At 36.7% G+C, this 22,616-nt stretch overlaps 1 protein-coding gene across 1 annotated transcript in view; it reads left to right on the plus strand.

The window, feature by feature from the left end:
* The window catches only part of CPLANE1 (ciliogenesis and planar polarity effector complex subunit 1), a 71,811-nt gene that overhangs the window by 37,896 nt on the left and 11,299 nt on the right, over window positions 1-22,616 (plus strand). The window contains exons 31-47 of the mRNA XM_083353808.1: window positions 451-533; window positions 1,581-1,652; window positions 2,518-2,695; window positions 4,918-5,211; window positions 5,328-6,071; window positions 6,230-6,393; window positions 6,759-6,873; window positions 7,866-7,917; window positions 9,188-9,286; window positions 9,664-9,762; window positions 11,502-11,606; window positions 12,534-12,640; window positions 16,045-16,213; window positions 16,772-17,013; window positions 18,035-18,128; window positions 19,444-19,602; window positions 21,429-21,462. Coding sequence (XP_083209934.1) covers window positions 451-533; window positions 1,581-1,652; window positions 2,518-2,695; window positions 4,918-5,211; window positions 5,328-6,071; window positions 6,230-6,393; window positions 6,759-6,873; window positions 7,866-7,917; window positions 9,188-9,286; window positions 9,664-9,762; window positions 11,502-11,606; window positions 12,534-12,640; window positions 16,045-16,213; window positions 16,772-17,013; window positions 18,035-18,128; window positions 19,444-19,602; window positions 21,429-21,462 — 2,810 coding nt within the window. The remainder of the gene's footprint in view (window positions 1-450; window positions 534-1,580; window positions 1,653-2,517; window positions 2,696-4,917; window positions 5,212-5,327; window positions 6,072-6,229; window positions 6,394-6,758; window positions 6,874-7,865; window positions 7,918-9,187; window positions 9,287-9,663; window positions 9,763-11,501; window positions 11,607-12,533; window positions 12,641-16,044; window positions 16,214-16,771; window positions 17,014-18,034; window positions 18,129-19,443; window positions 19,603-21,428; window positions 21,463-22,616) is intronic.

Consider the following 22,616-nt stretch of genomic DNA (forward strand, 5'->3'; position numbering starts at 1 on the left):
CAATCAATCAATTTCAACTTCTCACGGGAAAAAAAAGATCCGCAAAGTTGGAATTGATTGATTGAACTTTTTAGTCCCACCCAGTCTGCCGTTACCACCGCAGCTATGCCCACCCAATGGGCCACGCCCACCCAATGGGCCATGCCCACCCGGCACCCTACGATACATAAGTGGGTTTTGGGTTGCAGTTTGGGCACTCGGTCTCTAAAAGGTTCGCCATCACTGCTATAAGCTATATGTTTTAGAAGATACTCATACCAATATTGCATATTATATGAGCACAAATAACCTAGGCTGTATGTCATCATTGCAGGATTGATCATTTAAGAAATTCCAACAATTGGCTGACAATCAGAATATCAATGGAACAAATAAGTAGTAAATTTTATCATTTTAAAGCAGTGGAATGATAACATGTTAATATATGCTTAAATACCCCTTAAATCACAGCATCTCTCTGAATTAAAAGTAGAATGTCAACAGGATGAACCTTTAATGGAAACACCTGAGAGAAAATGTACAAAACCAGATGGGTAAGAGAAATTAATATTCTGCATATCTATTGGTCTACATGTTTCGTTCTTTGATTTATTTTTATTTGTTGATTATTATGAGTATGTATCAGAATTTAACCAGCAGGTTATGTCTTACGTCGTCCACAGCTTTGTTCTACATCAGAAGTAGGAAGCTCTGAACTATACACACATATTACCTGCTGATATTTGTGGGGGGGGCGGTTCTAATAAATAATAGCATATCATTTTAATGGCCATGAGTGCTTCACAGTGAAGTACTTCTAGATTGACATCTTTATTTTGCTGAATCTTCTGGACCCCACATAAATTTAGAAGTAGACCAGGAAGTAAAGATAACTGAAATCTTGCTTTTTACTTCGAAGTGCTCTCAGCTGCTCAGGAAACAAAGAGAAGGTCAGAACAATTATTCTTCCATCTTTGGATTCTGTCCTTTTGTTCCTGCAGTGTAACGTTGATGAGAGCTGTGATTTTAAATATACTATTAATATATAGTATATTTAAACATTTAATATTAACAATATTAATATATGATATAATCAGACATATCCCAAAAATGATTCATAGAATTGCTCTTTATTAATTTTATCCTGTTGTTTTTCCATAGCTAATGATGTTTATGTTAATGATTTAAATGAATAATTTGTCCTTTGGAAGAAAAGTATTTAGGAACTCCTTCTAGAAATTAACTTTTGATCATTTAATAGTACTGGTTTCCTTTTCTTTTTTTTCTTTCTTGAGCAGTTACCTTTTATTATTTCACCCTAGTGTTCATGTCTTGTAGGTGTTGATGTTTTGTTGAGTTAAGTTACTACTGGTTACATAGACCAGATGTAAACAGCCCAAAGTTGTGCACAGGGTAACAGTGTTTGTTTAAAAACAGAATTTACAAAAAAGCTTACTGCTGTGATAAAGAATGAATAGTAAGTAAATACATTTGAAACTTTTAATTAAAATTGTTTAGTTAAATAAATTCATTCACTTGCATTCAAATTGAGATTTATCGTATGTTAAAAATATTACATGTTTTCCTCTTTGTATCTCCAGTACTACAGGTGAAGTAGTTCCCAGTGATTTTCCTGTTTCATTTTGTTCTGAAAAGAGGGCAGAAACAACTAGGTAAATTATTCTCTAAAATTTATGAAATTCTGTCCCTGAACCATTCCCTTGATTTTTAGCATTTTACTATCACTATTTCAGAAGTTTAATCCATTGTTATTAGTTCATGGTTGCTTATCCTTAGGTTTATTTCTAAACTGCCTTGGAGGAACTGGGCAGTCCCAGGAAGACTGGGAGGTATTTAAATACATGGGAGCGGTGCCAATACCTAATTCCTATCCTATGGTGGAATGTTTGAATAATAATGATTCCCGATGGAGGAATTTTAAATTGATAGAGTAATTGCTAATTATTGTAATCTTCCTGGAATTACATCTGAAAAAGAGAGATTATTGTCTATAATGTTGACTTATGAAAGAGTAACTGGAGGTATACATAAATACTCAAAGAACGTCACTATCACTTTGGAGAAGAGGAAAAAAAACCTAAATAAAGAGAAATATAACAATAAGGAGACATCATATGTAATGGAACTTTATTGTCTCGTGTTCCTCTTGTAATTTTATATCTGGGTTTACCAGTATGCAGCTTACAGAGCTTGACTGTCAAAGCAAACAGGCTTTCATGCCTTTTGTTATTTAGGGATTGCTCACAATAGCTATTTCAGATAGTCAGATACTCCTATGATCCCCTCTGAGTACTCACTTCCTAAGCAGGAACTATTTATTTCATACTCTTCAACCATTAACAAATTAGAGTACATCCTAAATATGTAATTTTCCTTGGAGTAACTTGTCCCTGCTATTTCAGACCTTGTATACAGCTCTACAGAACTAGACTGTGCATAAATTAGATATTTAAGAAAACAGTTAAGACTCCTAGTTTTTCTATTTATCACAGCTGATTTCCCTTTTTATCTCTTCAGTGTAGACATCACTGTTTCAGATGATCAGCCTTCTTTCACAGAAGTGTCAGAGATTCCTTCAAATGATGCTGGTGTAGAACCAGAGATGATTGATAGAAGAGAAACTACAGCACAACCACCAAACACTTCAGAGGTTGTCAGGCAAATGCTACAAGATGAAATGTTTAAGCTGATTCAGGTGAAAATATAACATTATGAAAAATATAAGCATATGCCTTAGAACATATTAAATTCACTGAAATCAATGAAGGTCTAAAGATGTTTACGTGTCTGAAGTATAATTTATATTCTGTAGTATAGATAATTCATTACATATTTATTGACTACCTATATGGAGATGCTCGCATAGGATTCAGAGGCAATTTACAGTATATGGCAGATGCTGAAGCAGTAAAAAATCTAATAATAGAAAAGCAATTGAGACTACGCCTCTTGACTTTGCCTCTCAATTTGAATCTAATCTGTGTTTCTACGTGTTTGGCATAAAACCCGTTTGGAGAGTCAATCTGTATCATTCTCTCATCAAACATGATTTCACAGATTTTTAATAAATAGCTGATGTGGCTTCATTGATGTTGCTAAAGTTGTGGAAAGATCAGTAATTTGCTTCTGTCAAAGAAAATGTTTCAGTTTGAAAAACTGAAAATTCTTAAGATGTTTTTTTTAAGCAAATTATCTGGTTTTTCCTCCTTAAGTATAAGACAGATTCATTGTACAAGAAAGACAGCCTTTGTGCATATAAGAATTGTAGGTTTCTTAGCTTTAGAATACAATCTGCCATGATCTGATGACATCCTATTGGAAAGTAGAGGAAGAATGTGATTATATTTCTTCTGCCTGAATACAGGGTGGCAAATCTTACTAAGTATCAACCATGATTTCCTCTGAACTATCTTCAGGGATAGGAGCACTATACTACAGAGTTTCTATTCTTGATTGTGAGTACAGCTTTTGAGAATAGGATTGGGTTCCTATGTTCTGGGATCCTGGCACCTATGCCATAGGATGCCACAGCACAATTTTGTCTCCAGTGCTATTTATTATCTATAGAAAGTCCATATATATATGTATATGGACAGGTATGTAGTTTGGAATATATTTAGACTTCTAATTATAAAACCAGAGTTGAAAGCAACAATGTTTTTCAGGAAAGGTATTTGGGTATCTATGTGGTATGCTGAAATTTTGGAGATTTTATTTCATTCATATGTTAATGTTTCCAGTCAGAATTCAGGCCATACCAATGTTGTTTAATGAGAATGGGTGATGCTTTGAAATGTATAAGGTGTTGAAATTCTTAATTAATTTTCATGTTAAGAAGCCGCTATTTTACTTCCTATATTACTCTTTATTGTCTTTGAGAGTTGTATTTCAAAATTAAAATAGAGGCGTAGGAGTCCAAAGGAGTCCAGAACTAATGTTTCTGTAAATACAAAACCTGAGTTGCTAGCCAATTCTAAGAAAACCATTTTAAAAGAGGTTTTAATCTGCTACAGAAAATAAATAGCTAGTGGTTTTCTTAACAGTAAACATTTAAAAAATATCAAACAAAATTCAGAACATAGTAAAAGACATTCCTTTGTAAAAGTAAGTATGCAAAATATTTTGAGTTCAAAATATTTTGAGCTTGAACTGGACTGTCCGACTCTCACCAAATAAATTTTCCAAGTGCAGAAAAGCCTGCTTTGAGTTCAGAATGCTTCCAGTAAGTTTAAAATAGCCAATTGCATTAGAATTATTTTGCCCAGTGCAGCTGTACTCCTTTATTATGCCTCAGAAGTTGGCAATACCTAGCCAACCATGACTCACCTTGAACACTAGGCAGGATCAAGCTTGGCTGGTATTGGTTTCGTTATTTTAGCTGATGGCTAAACTGGGAAGAGAATGATTGACAATTAAACATCCCAGAAGATGATGGCATTACAAATTCAGTAATGCTTCCAAGAATAGCACATTGCTGCTAGTTGAGTTTGAAGCCAGAGTTTCTTTATTCTTCAGATAATCTGTTCACTGCATAGTGATTAGAAGTACAGCTGCAGGTAAGCCTATTTGGAACAATGCTATTTGCCCTTCTGTGTATTAGTTGTACAACTGCACGTGTGACGCAAGTAGTTGGCTTCTGAATAGTGGAAATATTTTTACAGATGAGTAAAACACAGTGAGAATTCTACAAACACGCTACTCATACTTAAAATATAAGCTAAAACTATGCCTAAAGTGGCTATACAGTTAAATGTTTGATATTATTCGGCTCCTACCTTTACTTCCCTTAAAAATATCTTATATTCTTAAATGGTCACTTTTCCTGAAGCTTCATGCAAGGGTCATAACATTGTGGTTATTGAAGCAGGGTAATATTGTGGCTTTTACCTGTAAATTTATTAATTTCTTACATTCTAGCTACAGCAGATTAACTATCTGAGCCTCATGCAAATAGTTGGATTTGCCAACTTGCCAAGTACATCACAGCAAATGCAGCAACCTCAACCTTTTCCATTAGGAAGAAACTGGGCTCCAAACACTGAAGCAAATAATATCCATCGATCTCCTCCCATGCAGCCAGCAGATGGTGTGCAAAAACTTACTGAGCATCAGATACCAACTCTAGAAAACAATTGGAATGTTGGTCAGAAAAATAACAGTTCTCAGGAAGAAAAGAACTTACCTGATCAGAACCAGGATGGAAATAACACAGTGAGTTGCTGAGATTTTTAAAGTTTTAAAACTCATATTTGAGGTTTTTGTTGGATATGATCATCAAGTATTACTATAACAAAAACCTTACATTTGTTATCTTTTGCCTTATGTAGAGGTCTGTGCATATGACTGATTCTTCAGCGTTACGAGAGAGTGAATCTGTTGGTGCAAAATTGAGGCTGCCACGTCAAAACTCACCTTATCAGAATCCAGCCAGGCCATTCCCTCTATTATCTATTTCCCTAAATCCTGAGAAAAAACCAAAGCTTATTCCAGTGGCAAAACCGTTAAATAATGCAGAGGGATTTCCTTTGCTTAAGCTAAAAACAAATTATCAATTTCAGCCACTCAATTTCTGTCCAGTGATCCCCCACAGATCGTCTGGACCATCATCGGGACCAAGAGAAGCTTGGGGTCCCCCGCCTTCTCTGGCACAAAATCCTCCCAGTTTACAGATGTCAGAACCCACAAATGAGACAGGAGCACATCTAAACTGGAACTGTTACGATCAAAATGTAATAAACCAGGCACAAAAACAGACAAAACGTTGGGCAGAACCAGTCAAGACAGGGATTTCCAAACAGTTTCCTATAGATGAATATGGAAAAAAGGAAGATTCAGCACCGTTACAACACTTCCATGAATGTCTAAGGCCAGAAAAACCATTGGTTGACAATGAAATTAATTCACATCAAGCACATGGGCATTTTACTGAAATTCCTTTGCTATATCTGAAGACCAGCCCACAATCCAAGTGTTTACCAATTAAGTTTACAACGAAAACTACAGATTGCAGAGCACCCCCTGTACAGACAGGATTACCATTGCTTTATTCTAATTTACCTCCACTAACCAAGGTAATGGTTCTATAAAATATGTGTATTATTTTAATTTAGATGTCATAAGAGCACTTTCATTTAAGTTCATAAATGAAGTATTTCTCAATTTAATTTGCTCCCCAAATATTGAAAGGGAAACTTGAATTTATTTATGATCTCTCTTGTTATATGAACAGTTTCAGATACCGAAACTCATTCCCCTTCAAGATCTGATTGCATTTGAACAAAGCCAGCATATTGTTCAGTACCCGGAACATAAGGAGCATCCCAAGCAGATACAGTTATTGAAAGCTAATATTAAACTAAATGAAGCAAGACAAGTTAGGAGTAATAAGAAAAGGTAAAAACCAAACGTTTAATCCTATGTACCAAAATCTGATTGAAGTTGCATTAGTTCTTGCAGTAAAGAGAGGAGAACTTTTCTTGTAAAGTAACAAATGCTGCAGATTAGACAAATGTAGTTTTCCATATGTTAAGAAAATATTGATTATGTTTCTTGTGACCCTATAGTTGATATAGCTAGTTCTATTCTCATAGTACCTCACTAGCGTCACTCCAGTATCGTTTATTATATATCTAGCACCATCTTCCTGAATCTTACCAGTCTAAGCAAAACTATCAATCTGCTTTGGAGGCCCTGTGCCTGAGTCTGAACCATTCTGGGAATTTTTCAAACAACATATTTCTATATTATTATCACCCTAGGCAGAAGAGACGTATTGAAAATCGGATCAAGGAAAAGGAAGAAAAAATGAAAGCCATTGTGACTAATCAACAAAATGATCCTTCTGTTCTTCCTGATGCCGTAAAGCCAACAAAGGCAAGCAATAAGAAAATGTTAATTGATGATTTATCTTCATTATATTGTTTGGTTTTAAAGTAAAATATAGTAAAATATGGTATTGATTTTCACTCTGGACTTGATTTGTGTTTGCTAATGTTCCAGAAAAAACAACAACCTCATTTGTCTGTAAAGACAAATTTAATATGGTCTGTACATAATAGTTCTACGACAAAACATTTTATCATCTTTAATTTAAGAAAGAAGCATCAAATATATCTCGTTAGAATGTAGGATATTTTCCAAATTGAGAAAATTATTCAGCATGCAGTATATACATTTGAAGTACATAGCTTCTTGTATTCCCTTTGCATTGTTTTTGACTGATGATGGGACTCACAGAAGCATGTTAAACGCGGTGTGGAATGATATGCTATAGAAAATGGTAGCTAGGTACTGTAATTTGTGAACTGAAAAGCATACAAGTAGTCCTCGGTTAATAGCCACTCATTCAGCAATTGTTTGAAGTTAATAACGGTGCTGAATGAGTGGAGGTTATGACCAATCCTTGGAGTTCCAGCCATCCCAGCCTCCCCATGGTCACATGATCGTGCTTGGCAGCTGATTCACATTTACAATTTCAGCATCTTGCAATCATGCTATCACAATTTGGGATCTTTCATGGCAACTTCCCACGATAAACTCAGTGGGGAAGCCAGCAGGGAAGGTAGGAAGTTGCTTGAGTAAGTCCTTCCACCACATACCCTCCCCAAGCTTCCCTTGTTCAGCACTTCTTCTTATTAATGGTTTCAAATTAGGTGGTATGTGTGTGTGTTTGTATTTTAAATTTTGTGTTTTACCAGTGTTTCTGTATTTTAAATTCTGATTTTGTTTTATTGGTCTGTAACTATGATTACATCCACTCTTCTTGTTTCCTAGCAATACATACTGAAAAATTCTATTAATATATTGAAGTACATTAATGACATTAAACACTTGTATATCTTTAATCATACTTGTTCTTGCCTCAGGAACCCCAAGCTGAATTAAGTGTTGGCCAATGTGATGCCAGTTCATTACCAAGTAAGTTTTTTCAGCAAAATTGTCTTGAAAGATTTAATGTTCTTTCCAGGATATCACAGTTTTACATTTCTTTTGAATGGCAATGGTTACCTATATAAACTGTGTATAGAATTTCTCACTAGCAGCCCTCAATGTCTGCTCAAATGATTCATGGAAAACTGTCAGAAATCTGTCCTGGCCTCTGTATTTAAGTTATTTTTTACTGACAGTAAAATCACTGGTGAGAGATGCATTTTCAAACAGGTTCTGGCTTAGAGTTCTACATGTTTCATTTGTGCTAATATGTTCTATCAATTTCCCCTTAAAGTATGCTAACTATAAGAGCATTGTAGTCATTATAAGAGGGGATACAATAATTGTTTATTGTTTATGCATGTACTGAATTTATATCCCATTTTTTATCCATGCAACATTCAAGTACAGATTATAAAACATAAAAATAAATATGGTGCATTGCAATTTAAATCATAAGTTAAATTAAAAATCATCTTCGTTAGAACCCATTCTGTTAGAAAGCTTGTCACCTTCCTGAGCACTGAGAGAAGTGGGGAGCCAAACCTGTAATGATTCCCTTTATTGATGGGAAGGACAAATCCTTCTCCTGCTTCTTCAACCAGGAAAAGCAATTCTCTTCTCACCATCAACCGATCAACTGGTTGCTTGGACAGAACAGAGAAATGCAGATTTATTTACTCTTGCAATGAGGATACATAAAATGTCATCTTAAAATTGGCTGTAATTCCCAGATTTATTGCTATAACTGAAGTAATTAAACATGCAGTGGATCGGAAGCTTTTGAGTGATTTAATAGAACATAAATATAGCCAGGTTTAGGAGGAATTAGCATTTGACAGTAAAGCTTTATTACCTTGTGTCTCTTTTTAATCCATTTACTTCCTCTCCTTTCTCTCTCACACATTGCAAAATTCAGCTTTACTGACTTCAACATGCTCCAGAACAATAGTACATCAATACCAATGTTCTGAGAAGCATCAGAAGGCTTGCTTTCAGATCCCATCTACTTGTTTTCAGCATTAAAAAATTAAGGAAAAAGGTGCAGGTGACAAACACAATTGGTAGGCAGACTGGTAGAGGAAAGAAATTAAACATGGGTACTGTTCTGCTCATATTCTGCATAAACCCCCTTGAGCAGATAACTAGATTTTGTCCAATTTCAGGCAAATGGCTGAAGTGATGCAATTAGCAACAGCTTATAAAATAGTGTTTTTGTTTTTGAATTGGGTTATAATCCTATCTCCTATTATTTTAGAATTGGATACATATATTTCATCAGCGGCACTACATTACCTGGCTTCTGTGGGAAAAAAGACTGCAGATCTGCAGAACGCTAGCACAAATACAGACACTGGTAAAACTCTTGCAAGAAATTATTGTGATTGCTTTCTTAAAGCTTTGAAAATGAAATGGTAAAGTAATTTGCTTTTTCAAAGAGCACAAATTTATGTCTATTTTCTCAAATAACATTGAATGGTGGATTGCAAACTAACAGTTGTGTAGAATGGTGGATTGCAAACTAACAGTTGTGTAGAATGGTGGATTGCAAAGTAACAGTTGTGTAAGATAAATGCCCATCCAAACGCTTTTATTTCTGCATTTCAAATTTGTTCTGCTCTGCAAAATTATTCTAACATTTCACTCTGGAATAAGCACCTTTATAATTATTTAGCAGAATGCATTTTCCTCTTGATTCATCTTGATCTTATGTTTTTTCTCATGGAAATAAAGTTCTGAAATCATCTCAAAATACACAAACTGTATCAGAAGAAATAATTGATGAATCTGTTGGGAATCAGTCAGTCGCTTCTGCTTCTGCATCTGTAACAGGTATGTTTTATTTCAAATTACTTTTGAAGAAGCACAAAATTTTGTGTTTCAAAAATAAACAAATATTATCATGGTGGGATCCAGAGTTTCAAGACCTGCATTATGAGCCTTTTGCTGGCATAAAGGAGAGAAAAACATTTTTAATTTTTTTGTATAGATTTTATTAGTTTTTATAGGGTTAGGAATAAGGTGGGGTCAGGGTTGGGGTTGGGATTTGGGTTAGGATTGGGGTTGGGGTTTTTCCAAATAACATTCTCAATATTTAGCAAACGGCATAATGTCTGGGTTCATGTGTTTAACAAACAATAATAAATAATAGTTATCTTAAACAATATGTTAATTAATAACTCAATAGCCTTCTTGCTAATATATATTCAAAATTACATATCACATTCCTTTCTCTAACTCATTTTTCTAGCCATTGATAGAAATTATCCCATGTTCTAAAGTACACTGAGTCTTCTTTCTCTTTTATATTTATAGTCAATCTGTCCATTTCTGCACACTCTAGAATTTTGTTAATTAGTAGTTCTTTAGCTGGTAGATTTTCATTTTTCCAATGTTGGGCAAATACAACTCTTGTTGCAGTTAGTACGTGTAGTATTAAATATCTGCAATCTTCCTCATAATTAGCTCCTATTATTCCTAACAAAAAATAATTCTGGTTTAAAGTCTATTTGTTTTTTAGTCATTTTCTCCAACCATAAATGTATTTTAACCCAAAATCTTTTTGCTTTAGGGCATGTTCACCAGATATGATAATAAGTACCTGCATTTCCAACAGTTGTTTCAAGTATTTTTAAACATTTTTGCTAATCTCACTGGTGTCATATGCCATCTGTAAAACATTTTATATAGGTTTTCTTTATATGCCACAGCTTTAGTTAATTTAATATTTCTTTCCCATAACTTTTGCCAAACTTCTAATTCTAAATTATATCCAAAGTTCTTTGTCCATGTTATTGTTTCTTTTACTTGTTCTAAGTTTAACAAAAATGTATAGTTTCTTAATCAACTTTTCATCTGCTTTTAGCAGTATCTGATCAAATTCTGTCTGTTTTTTTATAAAATCCCATTGTTTTAACATCTTTTTCATATCTCGTTTGAATTTGCAGATATGGCCACTATGCTTGATCAATAACTTGTTCTTGTAAATGTTGTCTGTCTTTCAATTTTCCTTCATTTTTATTAAAGTTATTCTCTCACTGCTGTTTTCTTCTTTACAAAGCTGTCTCCAGTGGTGAATTAAAGAGGGGCTGAAGGAAACTGTGTAGCAATGATAAGAAACATGGTCCCATAAAATTAAATAAAGCTAAAAATGGCCAGATCCTGTGAGAGTTCAGAAATTTTTGCCATTTATCTCATAACAATTTAGATTAAAATGGCAGAACTTCACAATATATTGTGAGACTCTGGTGTTGAGATTTTTCTTTTAAAATGTTTATTTTGTGGAGTCTGCTTTCTGAGAAAATTCCCAACCGCTCCAAAAAATCAAAATCAAAAAAATCTTCCTGTCTGGGGTAGGATATATTTCTAAATTGCCATCAAAGGCAGATCATCCGTTTAGGAAACAAGCTGCTCTGAATTGATTATTTTTTCTGACTTTAAATTTATCCATAAGATATTCAACAATTCTTATAAAATCTAATTATTACCAGAAGTATCTCTGGTATATGAAAAATAGAATGTTTATCTGCTAAACCTTTCTGACTTTATATGTGTTTTTCTCATCAATCAAGTTGAAAAATCACATCAGGATGTTATAACAGACTCAGAACAAATAATTGCTGAAACTAATGAAAATCAGCCAATCATTTCTGCTTCCGCTTCTGCTTCTGAAACAGGTCTGCTTTCTGTTTTATCTATTCCTTACTAAATTTCACTGTCTTTAAATTTCAAAATACAGAGGTCATATACTGGTTTTATAATATTGTGCAAAGTAATATTTTATTTTATCCAAAGAATGAGGGTCTGCTGTTTTTATTACTATTATATAATGGTACCATTGATTTATATGTTACTGTTCTCTTAGCTGCATAACTTGTGATACAAAATATAGAGCTCTTGAATATTAATATTAAACATTAACCTTGCACTTAAATTTACATTTTAATGGCTTGGTGAATTTAGTGCGTCCAAAGCGTGCTTAATATTGTTTATTTTGTTCCTGCAGTTTAGAACTTAAAATTCATGTTCAGAGTTTTCTTCCACTGTTAGAGAAAATCAGAATACCTGCAATTGTTATCTTCATTGGACTTTACCAAAAGTTAAGATCAGGATGAACAACCTTTTGGTAGTTGTAGTCCTACCCAACCCCTTTTTGTGAGGAGGGTAAAGGTCACAGTGGATGAAGGCAGGAAGCAACTATCCAAATGAAAAATTTTCCAGTATTTTTTCATAATTTGGGGAAATGAATCTCATTTGTTTTTAAGTAAATATATTTTTAAGGCTCACATCACAGGGCTTTTTTTTGTATGTTCATGTATTTCTGACTTCTAAGCGGTGATTAAACCATGCCATCAATTTTAAGCGCCAGTAAGATGCTTCAAGGGCCTTATCAAAAGAATTTCAAGATCCACATGTGACCTTAGAAACCAGCTTGCTTACCCTTGTGCTTTAGGTGTTAAAAAGAAAAAAGCTTGTTATGCGACTACATTTTTTGCATTTCAGTATCCATCACGCTGCTGTTTTATCTTTCCAATTAGCTTTTGCGGCTCTCCAAGTTGTGTCTTACCTTGGGTGACTTTTAACCATGTTTTTTTCTTCTTTAGAACTGTTACCGTCTTGCGTTCCTCAGACTTTGCCACCCAAGTTGTATTTCGACTTTAAGTCAGCCAGCACAACTACAGAGAAACCTTTGCCATCTTCATCTGATTTGGTCAGTCAATGAGAAACATCTCCTGAAAATGCAGCCATAAGTCTGTCTATTCAGTAAATTGTCAATTATGGGAGGAGTGGGTTCAGTTCCTCAGTACGGTTTTATAAATATGTACTAGTTTAACCCCCTTCATGGATTACTGCCTTGTCGTGGCGAAGGGGCTTGCGTAATTCAATGAAGCTATGAGCTATGCCGTGCAGGGCCACCCAAGAGGGAAAGGTCATAGCAGAGACTTCTGACAAAACGTGATCCACTGGAGAAGGAAATGGCAAACCACTCCAGTATCCTTGCCATGAAAACCCTATGGACAGTACCAAAAGGCAAAACGATATGACGCTGGAAGATGAGCCCCTCAGGTTGGAAGGCGTCCAATATGCTACTGGGGAAGAGCAGAGGGCTAGTACTAGTAGCACCAGAAAGAATGAAGCGACTGGGCCAAAGCCGAAAGGACGCTCAGCTGTGGATATGTCTGGTGGTGAAAGGAAAGTCCGATGCTGTAAAGATTCTTTCTCCATAGGAACCTGGAATGTAAGATCCATGAATCAAGAAAAGCTGGACGTGGTCAAACAAGAGATGACAAGACTAAACATCGACATCTTAGGTATCAGCGAACTAAAATGGACAGGAATGGGTGAATTTAATTCAGATGACCATCAGGTATACTACTGCGGGCAAGAATCCCTCAGAAGAAATGGAGTAGCCTTCATAGTCAAGAAAAAAATAGGAAAAGCAATACTGGGATACAATCCTCAAAATGACAGAATGATCTCAGTTCGAATCCAAGGCAAACCATTCAATATCACAATAGTCCAAGTCTATGCCCCAACCACCGGTGCTGAAGAGGATGAAATTGACCGGTTCTATGAAGCCCTACAGCACCTTATAGAACTAACACCCAGAAATGATGTCCTTATCATCATGGGGGATTGGAATGCTAAAGTAGGAAGCCAAAAGATAACTGGAATAACAGGCAAGTTTGGCCTTGGAGTACAAAATGAAGCAGGGCACAGGCTGATAGAATTTTGTCAAGAGAATACGATGGTCATAGCAAACACTCTTTTCCAACAACCCAAGAGACGGCTTTACACATGGACATCACCAGACGGTCAACACAGAAATCAGATTGACTATATGCTCTGCAGCCAAAGATGGAGAAGCTCTATACAGTCAGTAAAAACAAGACCAGGAGCTGACTGTGGCTCAGACCATGAGCTTCTTGTTGCAAAGTTTAGGCTTAAATTAAAGAAAGTAGGGAAAAGTGCTAGGCCAGTCAGGTATGAATTAAATCATATCCCTGTTCAATATACAGTAGAGGTGACAAATAGATTTAAGGAATTAGATCTGATATACAGAGTGCCTGAAGAACTATGGACAGAGGTTCGCAACATTGTACAACAGGTAGCAACCAAAACCATCCCAAAGAAAAAGAAATGCAAGAAAGCAAAATGGCTGTCTGAGGAAGCTTTGCAAATAGCTGAGGAAAGGAGGGAAGCGAAAGGCAAGGGAGAAAAAGAAAGATATGCCCAATTAAATGCAGAATTCCAAAGAATAGCTAGAAGAGATAAGAATGCCTTCTTAAATGAACAATGCAAAGAAATAGAAAAAAAACAATAGAATAGGGAGGACCAGAGATCTTTTCAAGAAAATTGGAGAGATGAAGGGAACGTTTCATGCAAAAATGGGCATGATAAAGGACCAAAATGGCAGGGACCTAACAGAGGCAGAAGAGATTAAGAAGAGGTGGCAAAATTACACAGAAGAACTATACAAGAATGAGCTTAATGTCCCTGATAATCACAATGAGGTGGTCACTGAGCTCGAGCCAGACATCCTAGAATGTGAAGTGAAGTGGGCCTTAGAAAAGCTGAGCAACAACAAAGCTAGTGGAGGTGACAGTATTCCAGCTGAGCTATTCAAAATCTTAAAAGACGATGCAGTAAAAGTGCTACACTCAATTTGCCAGCAAATTTGGAAAACTCAAGAGTGGCCACAGGATTGGAAAAGATCAGTTTACATTCCAATTCCAAAGAAAGGCAGTGCCAAAGAATGTTCAAACTATCGCACCATTGCACTCATTTCTCATGCTAGTAAAGTTATGCTTAAAATTCTACAAGCTAGACTCCAGCAGTATGTGGATCGAGAACTACCAGAAGTACAGGCAGGATTTCGAAGAGGCAGAGGAACTAGAGATCAAATTGCTAACATACACTGGATCATGGAGAAAGCTAGAGAGTTCCAGAAAAACATCTACTTCTGCTTCATTGACTATGCTAAAGCCTTTGATTGTGTGGATCATAACAAACTCTGGCAAGTCCTTAAAGAGATGGGCATACCAGACCATCTTATTTGTCTCTTGAGAAACCTATATGCAGGCCAAGAAGCAACAGTGAGAACTGGACACGGAACCACTGATTGGTTCAAAATTGGGAAAGGAGTCCGGCAAGGCTGTATACTGTCGCCTTGCCTATTTAACTTATATGCAGAGCACATCATGAGAAAGGCAGGGCTAGATGAATCAAAAGTTGGAATTAAGATTGCCGGAAGAAACATCAACAACCTAAGATATGCAGATGATACCACTCTAATGGCAGAAAGTGAAGAGGAACTAAAGAGCCTCTTGTTGCGAGTGAAGAAGGAGAGTGCAAAACTTGGGTTGAAACTAAACATTAAGAAAACCAAGATCATGGCATCTGGCCCTCTCAATTCCTGGCAAATAGATGGGGAAGAAATGGAGGTAGTGACAGATTTTATTTTCCTGGGCTCCAAGATCACTGTAGATGGGGACTGTAGCCAAGAAATTAAAAGACGCTTGCTCCTGGGGAGGAAAGCCATGGCAAATCTAGACAGCACACTAAAAAGCAGAGACATCACCCTGTCAACAAAAGTGCGTATAGTCAAGGCTATGGTCTTCCCAGTTGCAATGTATGGCAGTGAAAGCTGGACCATAAGAAAGGCTGAGCGCCAAAGAATTGAAGCCTTTAAACTATGGTGCTGGAGAAGACTCCTGCGAGTCCCTTGGACTGCAAGGCGATCAAACCGGTCAGTCCTAGAGGAGATCAACCCTGACTGCTCTTTAGAAGGCCAGATCCTGAAGCTAAAACTCAAATACTTTGGCCATCTAATGAGAAGGAAGGACTCACTGGAGAAGAGCCTAATGCTGGGAAAGATTGAGGGCAATAGAAGAATGGGACGACAGAGAATGAGGTGGCTGGATGGAGTCACTGAAGCAGTAGGCGTGAGCTTAAATGGACTCCAGAAAATGGTAGAGGACAGGAAGGCCTGGAGGAACATTGTCCATAGGGTCGCGATGGGTTGGACACGACTTCGCAACTAACAACAACAACTAGTTTAACATTGTTTCCTACCTACAATTTGGTTTATTTGTTTTTTTTAATATATGCCAGGCTGAACAGAGATATATCAGTGTGACCGATATAGAGGCTGATGACCTTCTCAACAATTTGCCAGTTAAAATTGAGCCTGTGAAGTCTGAATTCTCAGCTTCTACAAAGCTGCATTATCCATCAATCTCTGTTACCAGCGTATTACCCCTGGATGAATTTGAGAGACAAGGTAAACATCTACAATTGTTGTTTTGTAATATTTGCTTTTAAAATGAACCCAGGGGAACGCTGGGGAGGGGGTGGAAATCATGTAAAACTTCACACAGGAACGTAACATCTGGTATCTCTCTTATGCTGAGAGCTTGTTAGCTCTTTTTTTTATTCCATTTATATCCCGCCCTTCTCCGAAGACTCAGGGCGGCTTACAAGCTTAGCAGTAGCCTTCATTCTATGTATATGCCTGCTTATTAGGGCTTTCATACACCCCCCCCCCCCAAGCGGCATTATTACAAAGTCAGCTTAATTGCCCCCAACAATCTGGGTCCTCATTTTACCTACCTCGGAAGGATGGAAGGCTGAGTCAATCTTGAGCCTGGTGGGACTCGAACCTGCACTAATTGCAGGCAGCTGGTGTTACTTAAGGAGGCATTAGCCCACTGCTCCACCAAGGCTTTGTGAGTACACTTTGAAATTTTGTAGATAAATAAAACTTTATTGTGACTTTTAATTAAACCCTGTAATTGGCTGCATTTGGAAATATTTTGCACTTTTTTTATTTGATTGAAAGAAAAGAGCCTCGAAATTGAACTGTCTCTACTACCACCAAGAATAACAGAGGAAGAAACTGTTGGTGATCATCTTACCTCAAGTCTCCTTTGTGAAGATTTTCCCAGTATTTACACAGGACAGTTGGGTCAAAAGATCAGCAGACAGCATTTTTCTGGAAAACTACAAGAAATGGATAGACAACTGTCATACTTACAAAATTTGGCAGAAAGAATGGAGAAAGAATATAGCACTACTAAATTGGTATATTTCACTTCATGGTCTTACTAATGCTTAAATCCTTCTCTCCTTTGGTAACAGAATTATCTGTTTAAATAGATTACAATTACAGGTAGTCCTCAATTTATAACAACAGCCCAAAATTTAAGTTGCTAAGTGAGAAATTTGTTAGTAAAGTTTGCCCCATTTTATGACTTTTCTCGCCAGATTTGTTATGTGAATCACTGCAGTTCTTAAATTGGTAACACAGTTGTTAAGTAAATCTGGTTTCCTCATTCATTTTGCTTGTGAGAAGGTTGCAAAAGGGGATCACATGACTCTGGGACACTGCAGCTGTCATAAATGTGAGTCAGTTGCCAAGCATCTGAATATAAATCACATGACCATGGGGATGCTGCAACGGTCACAAGTGTGAAAAATGGTCTTAACTCACTTTTTTCAAGGCTGCTATAAGTTCAAACAGTCACTAGATGAACTGTTGTAAGTCAAGGATTACCTGTATATGTACTTTCAACTGGAGGAGAAAGCACACATCTTTGATATGATACAAGATTTCTGTCTGGTAGTGAGTTGCTTAGAAAACTGTGTGAAAGGTAGGGGTAGAAATGAATTTACTGAGATTGAAAACAATATTCATTGATCAGTAATCAATTTAATTTTAATTGTAATCAATTTCTATAGAAAAAATTCAGATGCAATAATAAAAGTGTAGAATTTTATTAAAACTTTCATTGTGAGGACAGTTACAGACAAAAATAATAAACTCAGTATTAAAAGCATAGATATACTTTCTAATTTATAAAAGAAACGTCTGCAAATGTGAACAAAAATCAGCAATGAAAAACGGGGTTTTTTTTAATATTAACAGCCGTGGTTGTATTTTTCCCCCCATATATTTGGGTCAACCTTAGAATCGTATTAATTGAAATGGGAAAGAGATGCTCAGAAAAGACATGCTCTTGAAATAATAACCTTAGACAAATATTTATTATATAAATATTATAGGTGAGAAATGCTGCATGTCACAAGTGTCTCTTTTTTACAGTTTGGGGAAGCAGCAAAAGATGCCAATGTGATATCTGATCAAGAAGAAAATGACATATTGTTCTTTGCACCAGGTGTTAAGCTTTGCAAAGCAGGTGAGTCTTACTGATGGAAGATATTATGGCTGTATGGCAATTAAATATGCAATGAAAAAGGTGATTCAGAGTATATCTCCTTTTACAGAATAGGAACACATAGAGTAGATTTAGTAGATATATATGGAAGAAGAGTTACAATGGCAATTGGGATCAGAATTTCCATCACTAAGCTGTGCAGTCATAAATCACAATGTCATGTGACTGCATCACTTAGTAACAGCAATTTGAGCAGTCCCAGTTGCCAACATAACCCAAGGATGACGTGGGATCTTAAATTCACATGATTGCAACTTACGATTTTCTGCAGGCTTCACCTTTGATTTTTCACAATCATGTGATTGTGGATTGTTACAATCAAGTAATCACTTGATCATGATCAAATGACCATAGAGACCTTGCGACAGATGGAGCATGAAGGATCAGTCATAAGAATCATTTGTTCAGCACCATCATAACTGAACAAATGGCTGAACAAATGTTCATACTGTAATCCTAGGACACATTTTAAAGATCAAAGCCAGAACTGGAACGGAGTATGGAAATTGATTAATTCTGCTTATAATGTTTCCTAGTCTTCCAACTCCAACCAGCAGTCTTATAACTGAGAGTGAAGGTTCATTCTCCGAGCTTATGGGTGGGTTTCTGAACATTTCGTTACCAGGCTAGGTAACATCTTCAGCAAAGTTTAGGGGATGTCAGTGTCAATGCTTTTCTGTTTATAAGGGCTTCAGGTGTGGGTGTGATAACTTACACTTGACCCATCACAAGACCCTCACTTGACACACCCACACCTGAAGCCCTTATAAACAGAACACTGACAATCTCCTAAACTCCACTGAAGATGTTACCTAGCCCGGTAGCGAAACATTCAGAAGCCAACCCACAAGCTGGGAGAACTAACCTTCACCCTCATCCTACACCCAAGCTGCAGATATTTGCCACTATTGCAAGTCTTATAACTCTGGTTTGGACCACAGAAATTTGGGAACCTACCAGTAGAAGTTAAGTGTGGCCAAATTGTTTTCATTTTAAGTGACTGATAGTTGACATAACAGCTGCAGTTGATAAAAAGATTTGTTATGCTACTGAAATCTCTTGATTTTTTTTAATGATACCATGGTATCAGTAAGCATGTCCTGATTTTCAAAGGAACACACCCCCTTTACTGTCCATCAGTGCCGTAAAGTCTGCAATCAATTCTTTGTTGTACTTGCTGTACGAGAGGAACACAGCTTCTCTCCTGAACATTGCGTATCTTTTTATTTTGTACTTCTTTTAACTTTGCTTTCACTCTGTTCTTCTGTTAAACTAGAACGTTATTCAACCCGTGTAATAGTGGAGAATTTTATGGAGGAGAAAGATTTCTTAGAAGCAGAATCTTCTCTAAATCATTTCGTTGCCTTAAAAACACCTTCTGTTTCACCTTCAGTATCAGCTGCTGATCATCCCAGGATCAACAAACTGTATTCTGGTACTACTTTCTTTTTGGTTTTTGCATTTTATTGCATGATTTTGCAAACATATTTTTAATTGTTTATAGAATATGTTATTTGCTAGTAATGTATCCATATTTACATGAATCAACACTTCTGAAATTTGGAAGATGTATAATAATTCAGCCTTCATAAAGATATCTTTGATTTAAGCTTCACTCCTAATGTCCTACCTAAGCAGAAATGTGCATGTTGTCTTTTTGACAACAGTATAGGAACAATTTGTCGTTACTTTCTTTTTGGATGTTGGCTTTGACTTATCAGTCTACTTCACAGCTTTGGGATTTCTGGGCAATGCCCTCTTCAAGTTCTAATCAGATCCAATAGTTTTTAGCTTTTGAGGCATCAGTTGAGGTCAGCTAGATTTTGCCACCTGGTGAAAACTCTGTACTCATAATATTTCTGAAATAATTTCATGTAGCCATATTTATGGCTTTCTAAGGCTGCTCAACTTAACAGGAACCAGTGAGATATGCTGAACCAGGAATTAGAGTAGAAACACTAATTCTTTCAAAAAACATGAGATATGAAAGCTCACACTTGTTTACAACTAATTTTTTTACTGATCTTCTATAACTGCAACTTCTTTACCAGTTTCTGCCTTTAGAATCCAAGAGAATGAAATTATTTTTTCTTAGTATTTTATTTTGTTGATTTATTATTTAAATACAGGTAGTACTGAACTTACAACTATTTGTTTAGCAATCATTCAGAGTTATAACAGTAGTGAAAAAAGGGACTTATGCCCAGTTTTCACACTTACAGTCGTTGGAGCATCCACACAGTGCCGTGATAAAAATTCAGATCCTTGGCAACTGGCATGTATTTACAATGGTTGCAGCATCTTAGGGTCTTGAGTTACCATTTGCAACCTTTCTGGGGAGCTTCTAACAAGCAAAGTTAATGAGGGAAGGTAGCTTTTTTAATGGCTGCGCATATTTCCCTTAACTACAGTGGTTTATTTAACAATCATGACAATCCTACCTGTACTAGGAGTGATATGGACCTATGAATCTGATTCTCCTGGCTGGCTGTCTCCATCTCTGTAGCCGAGATTAGCAACTTGCTATCTTCTATTTTGTTACTTATGCTCTGTAACCTGCTAATTTTTTTTTACAAAATATACTGGAGAAAATACTATAAATATCCCAGGATAGTTTTCTTTTATAAAATTGCTTTGCCTCGCAACTTGATTACATTGTCACAAAGCCTTCATAGAGCCACATTATATGACAACATGAAGTTTGCTAGCATCAAATGAAAAGTTGTGATCTTGTACCAGTTTGTGAATAGGATATCTGACATTATGGCTTGAAGGTTAGTCTGTTTATCAAATGACAGAAGAGATTTTTAAATTCTATGGGTCAATATTTACTATAACAATGTAGCAATAGCACTTAGATTTATATACTGCTTTACAGCGCTCTACAGCCCTCTCTAAGCAGTTTACAGAGTCAGCATACTGCCCCCAACAATCTGGGTCCTCATTTTACTGACCTTGGAAGGATGGAAGGCTGAGTCATGAGAGTCTGTGAGAATCAGACTGCTGGCAGTCAGCAGAATTAGCCCAAAATACTGCATTCTAACCAGTGCACCATCACAGCTCAATCATAGTAATAGCCTCAGCCCATTTATTTTACAGCACCATCGCATAAGGAAGTCTCAGTCAGTGATCCATGACATTCTTTGACTTGACTTGAAATATTATTTTGAGTGATTAATATTTTGCTGTTATATAATAAGCCAGGCTAAAAGTTGGTTTATTTTCATTAACCCTAGTGATGATTTCTGTTTTTTTTTATAGATATTAGTTTTAAAATGGAAGAACAAGATGAGAGGTATGTATGAGAAAATATTTCAGAAGCATTTACTGAAGTAGGAAGAATCATACTGGGAAACTTTCCTACCACTTCGCTATCAGTATACCGGTTTTGAAAATAAATTCTATCCTCTACTTAGTGGCAGATTTCAAAATCATAGGAAGAGGTTCTTTTATAGAGATGATAGAGTGTTTACTAAAAGTTTTTATTGAAGAGCCAAATTTGACCTAGGGTACAACCACTTGTTCAGCAACCATTCAGAGTTACGATGACACTGAATGAGGGGGACTTGTAATCAGTTCAGAGATTCCAGCTATCTCTGCTTTCCTGCAGTCATGGGATCACGATCTGGATGCTCAGTGCGCAACTCGTGATTACGGTGTTGCAGCAAGTCATGGTCACGTGGTCATAATTTCCAATGTTTTCCCAACTTTCCACAATCAGAAGCAATGGAGAAGCTGGCAGGAAATCAAAAATCGCTCCCACCAATTTTTTCGCCCACCCGCACATTGGAGGCCTGCCTGCAGCAGCTCTTATGCTTCTGCTGCCCTGTTTGGTCTGCCGGTTCTGTCCACCTGCCTCTTCCCCAGCAAGGCCTAGCAAGTTCCCGTTGGCAGAACAGGTTCTGCTCTCCTGCCGAGCTCACCCTATGCATCCCAGGGCTGTGCCTTTGCCTAGGCCCTGGATTCCAAGTCAGAGGTGGGAGGCAGAAGATGGCAAATGTTGGGAGGGGGAGGGGGGTGAGGTGCTGAGTAGGCCACAGAAATGTGCAGGGCTGCCAAAAAGATAGAGATAGAGGAAATAGATGCGAGAGCTGAAGTCCACGCTATGGTTGTTGATGCAGGCTGGTTACCAAGATCCCAAATTCTGATGGTGTGGCTGATCGGGCATTGTAACAGCCTTAACAACCATTTGTTCAGTGCCGTTGTAAGTCTGAACAATCACTGAATGTATAGACATTAAGCAAGGATGACCTGTAGCAGGGGTAGGCAACCTTGGCTCTTTTATGACTCATGGACTTCAACTCCCAGAACTCATGGACTTCAACTCCCTTCAACTCCTAGCTGACTCAGGAATTCTGGGAATTGAAGTCCATGAGTCATAAAAGAGCCAAGTTTGCCTACTCCTGACCTGTAGCATAAGAAAATTATTAAAACTCATCTTTTGTCTAC

This window comes from Vipera ursinii, assembly GCF_947247035.1.
Source record: "Vipera ursinii genome assembly, chromosome: 2".
Taxonomy (NCBI): Eukaryota; Metazoa; Chordata; class Lepidosauria; order Squamata; family Viperidae; genus Vipera; species Vipera ursinii.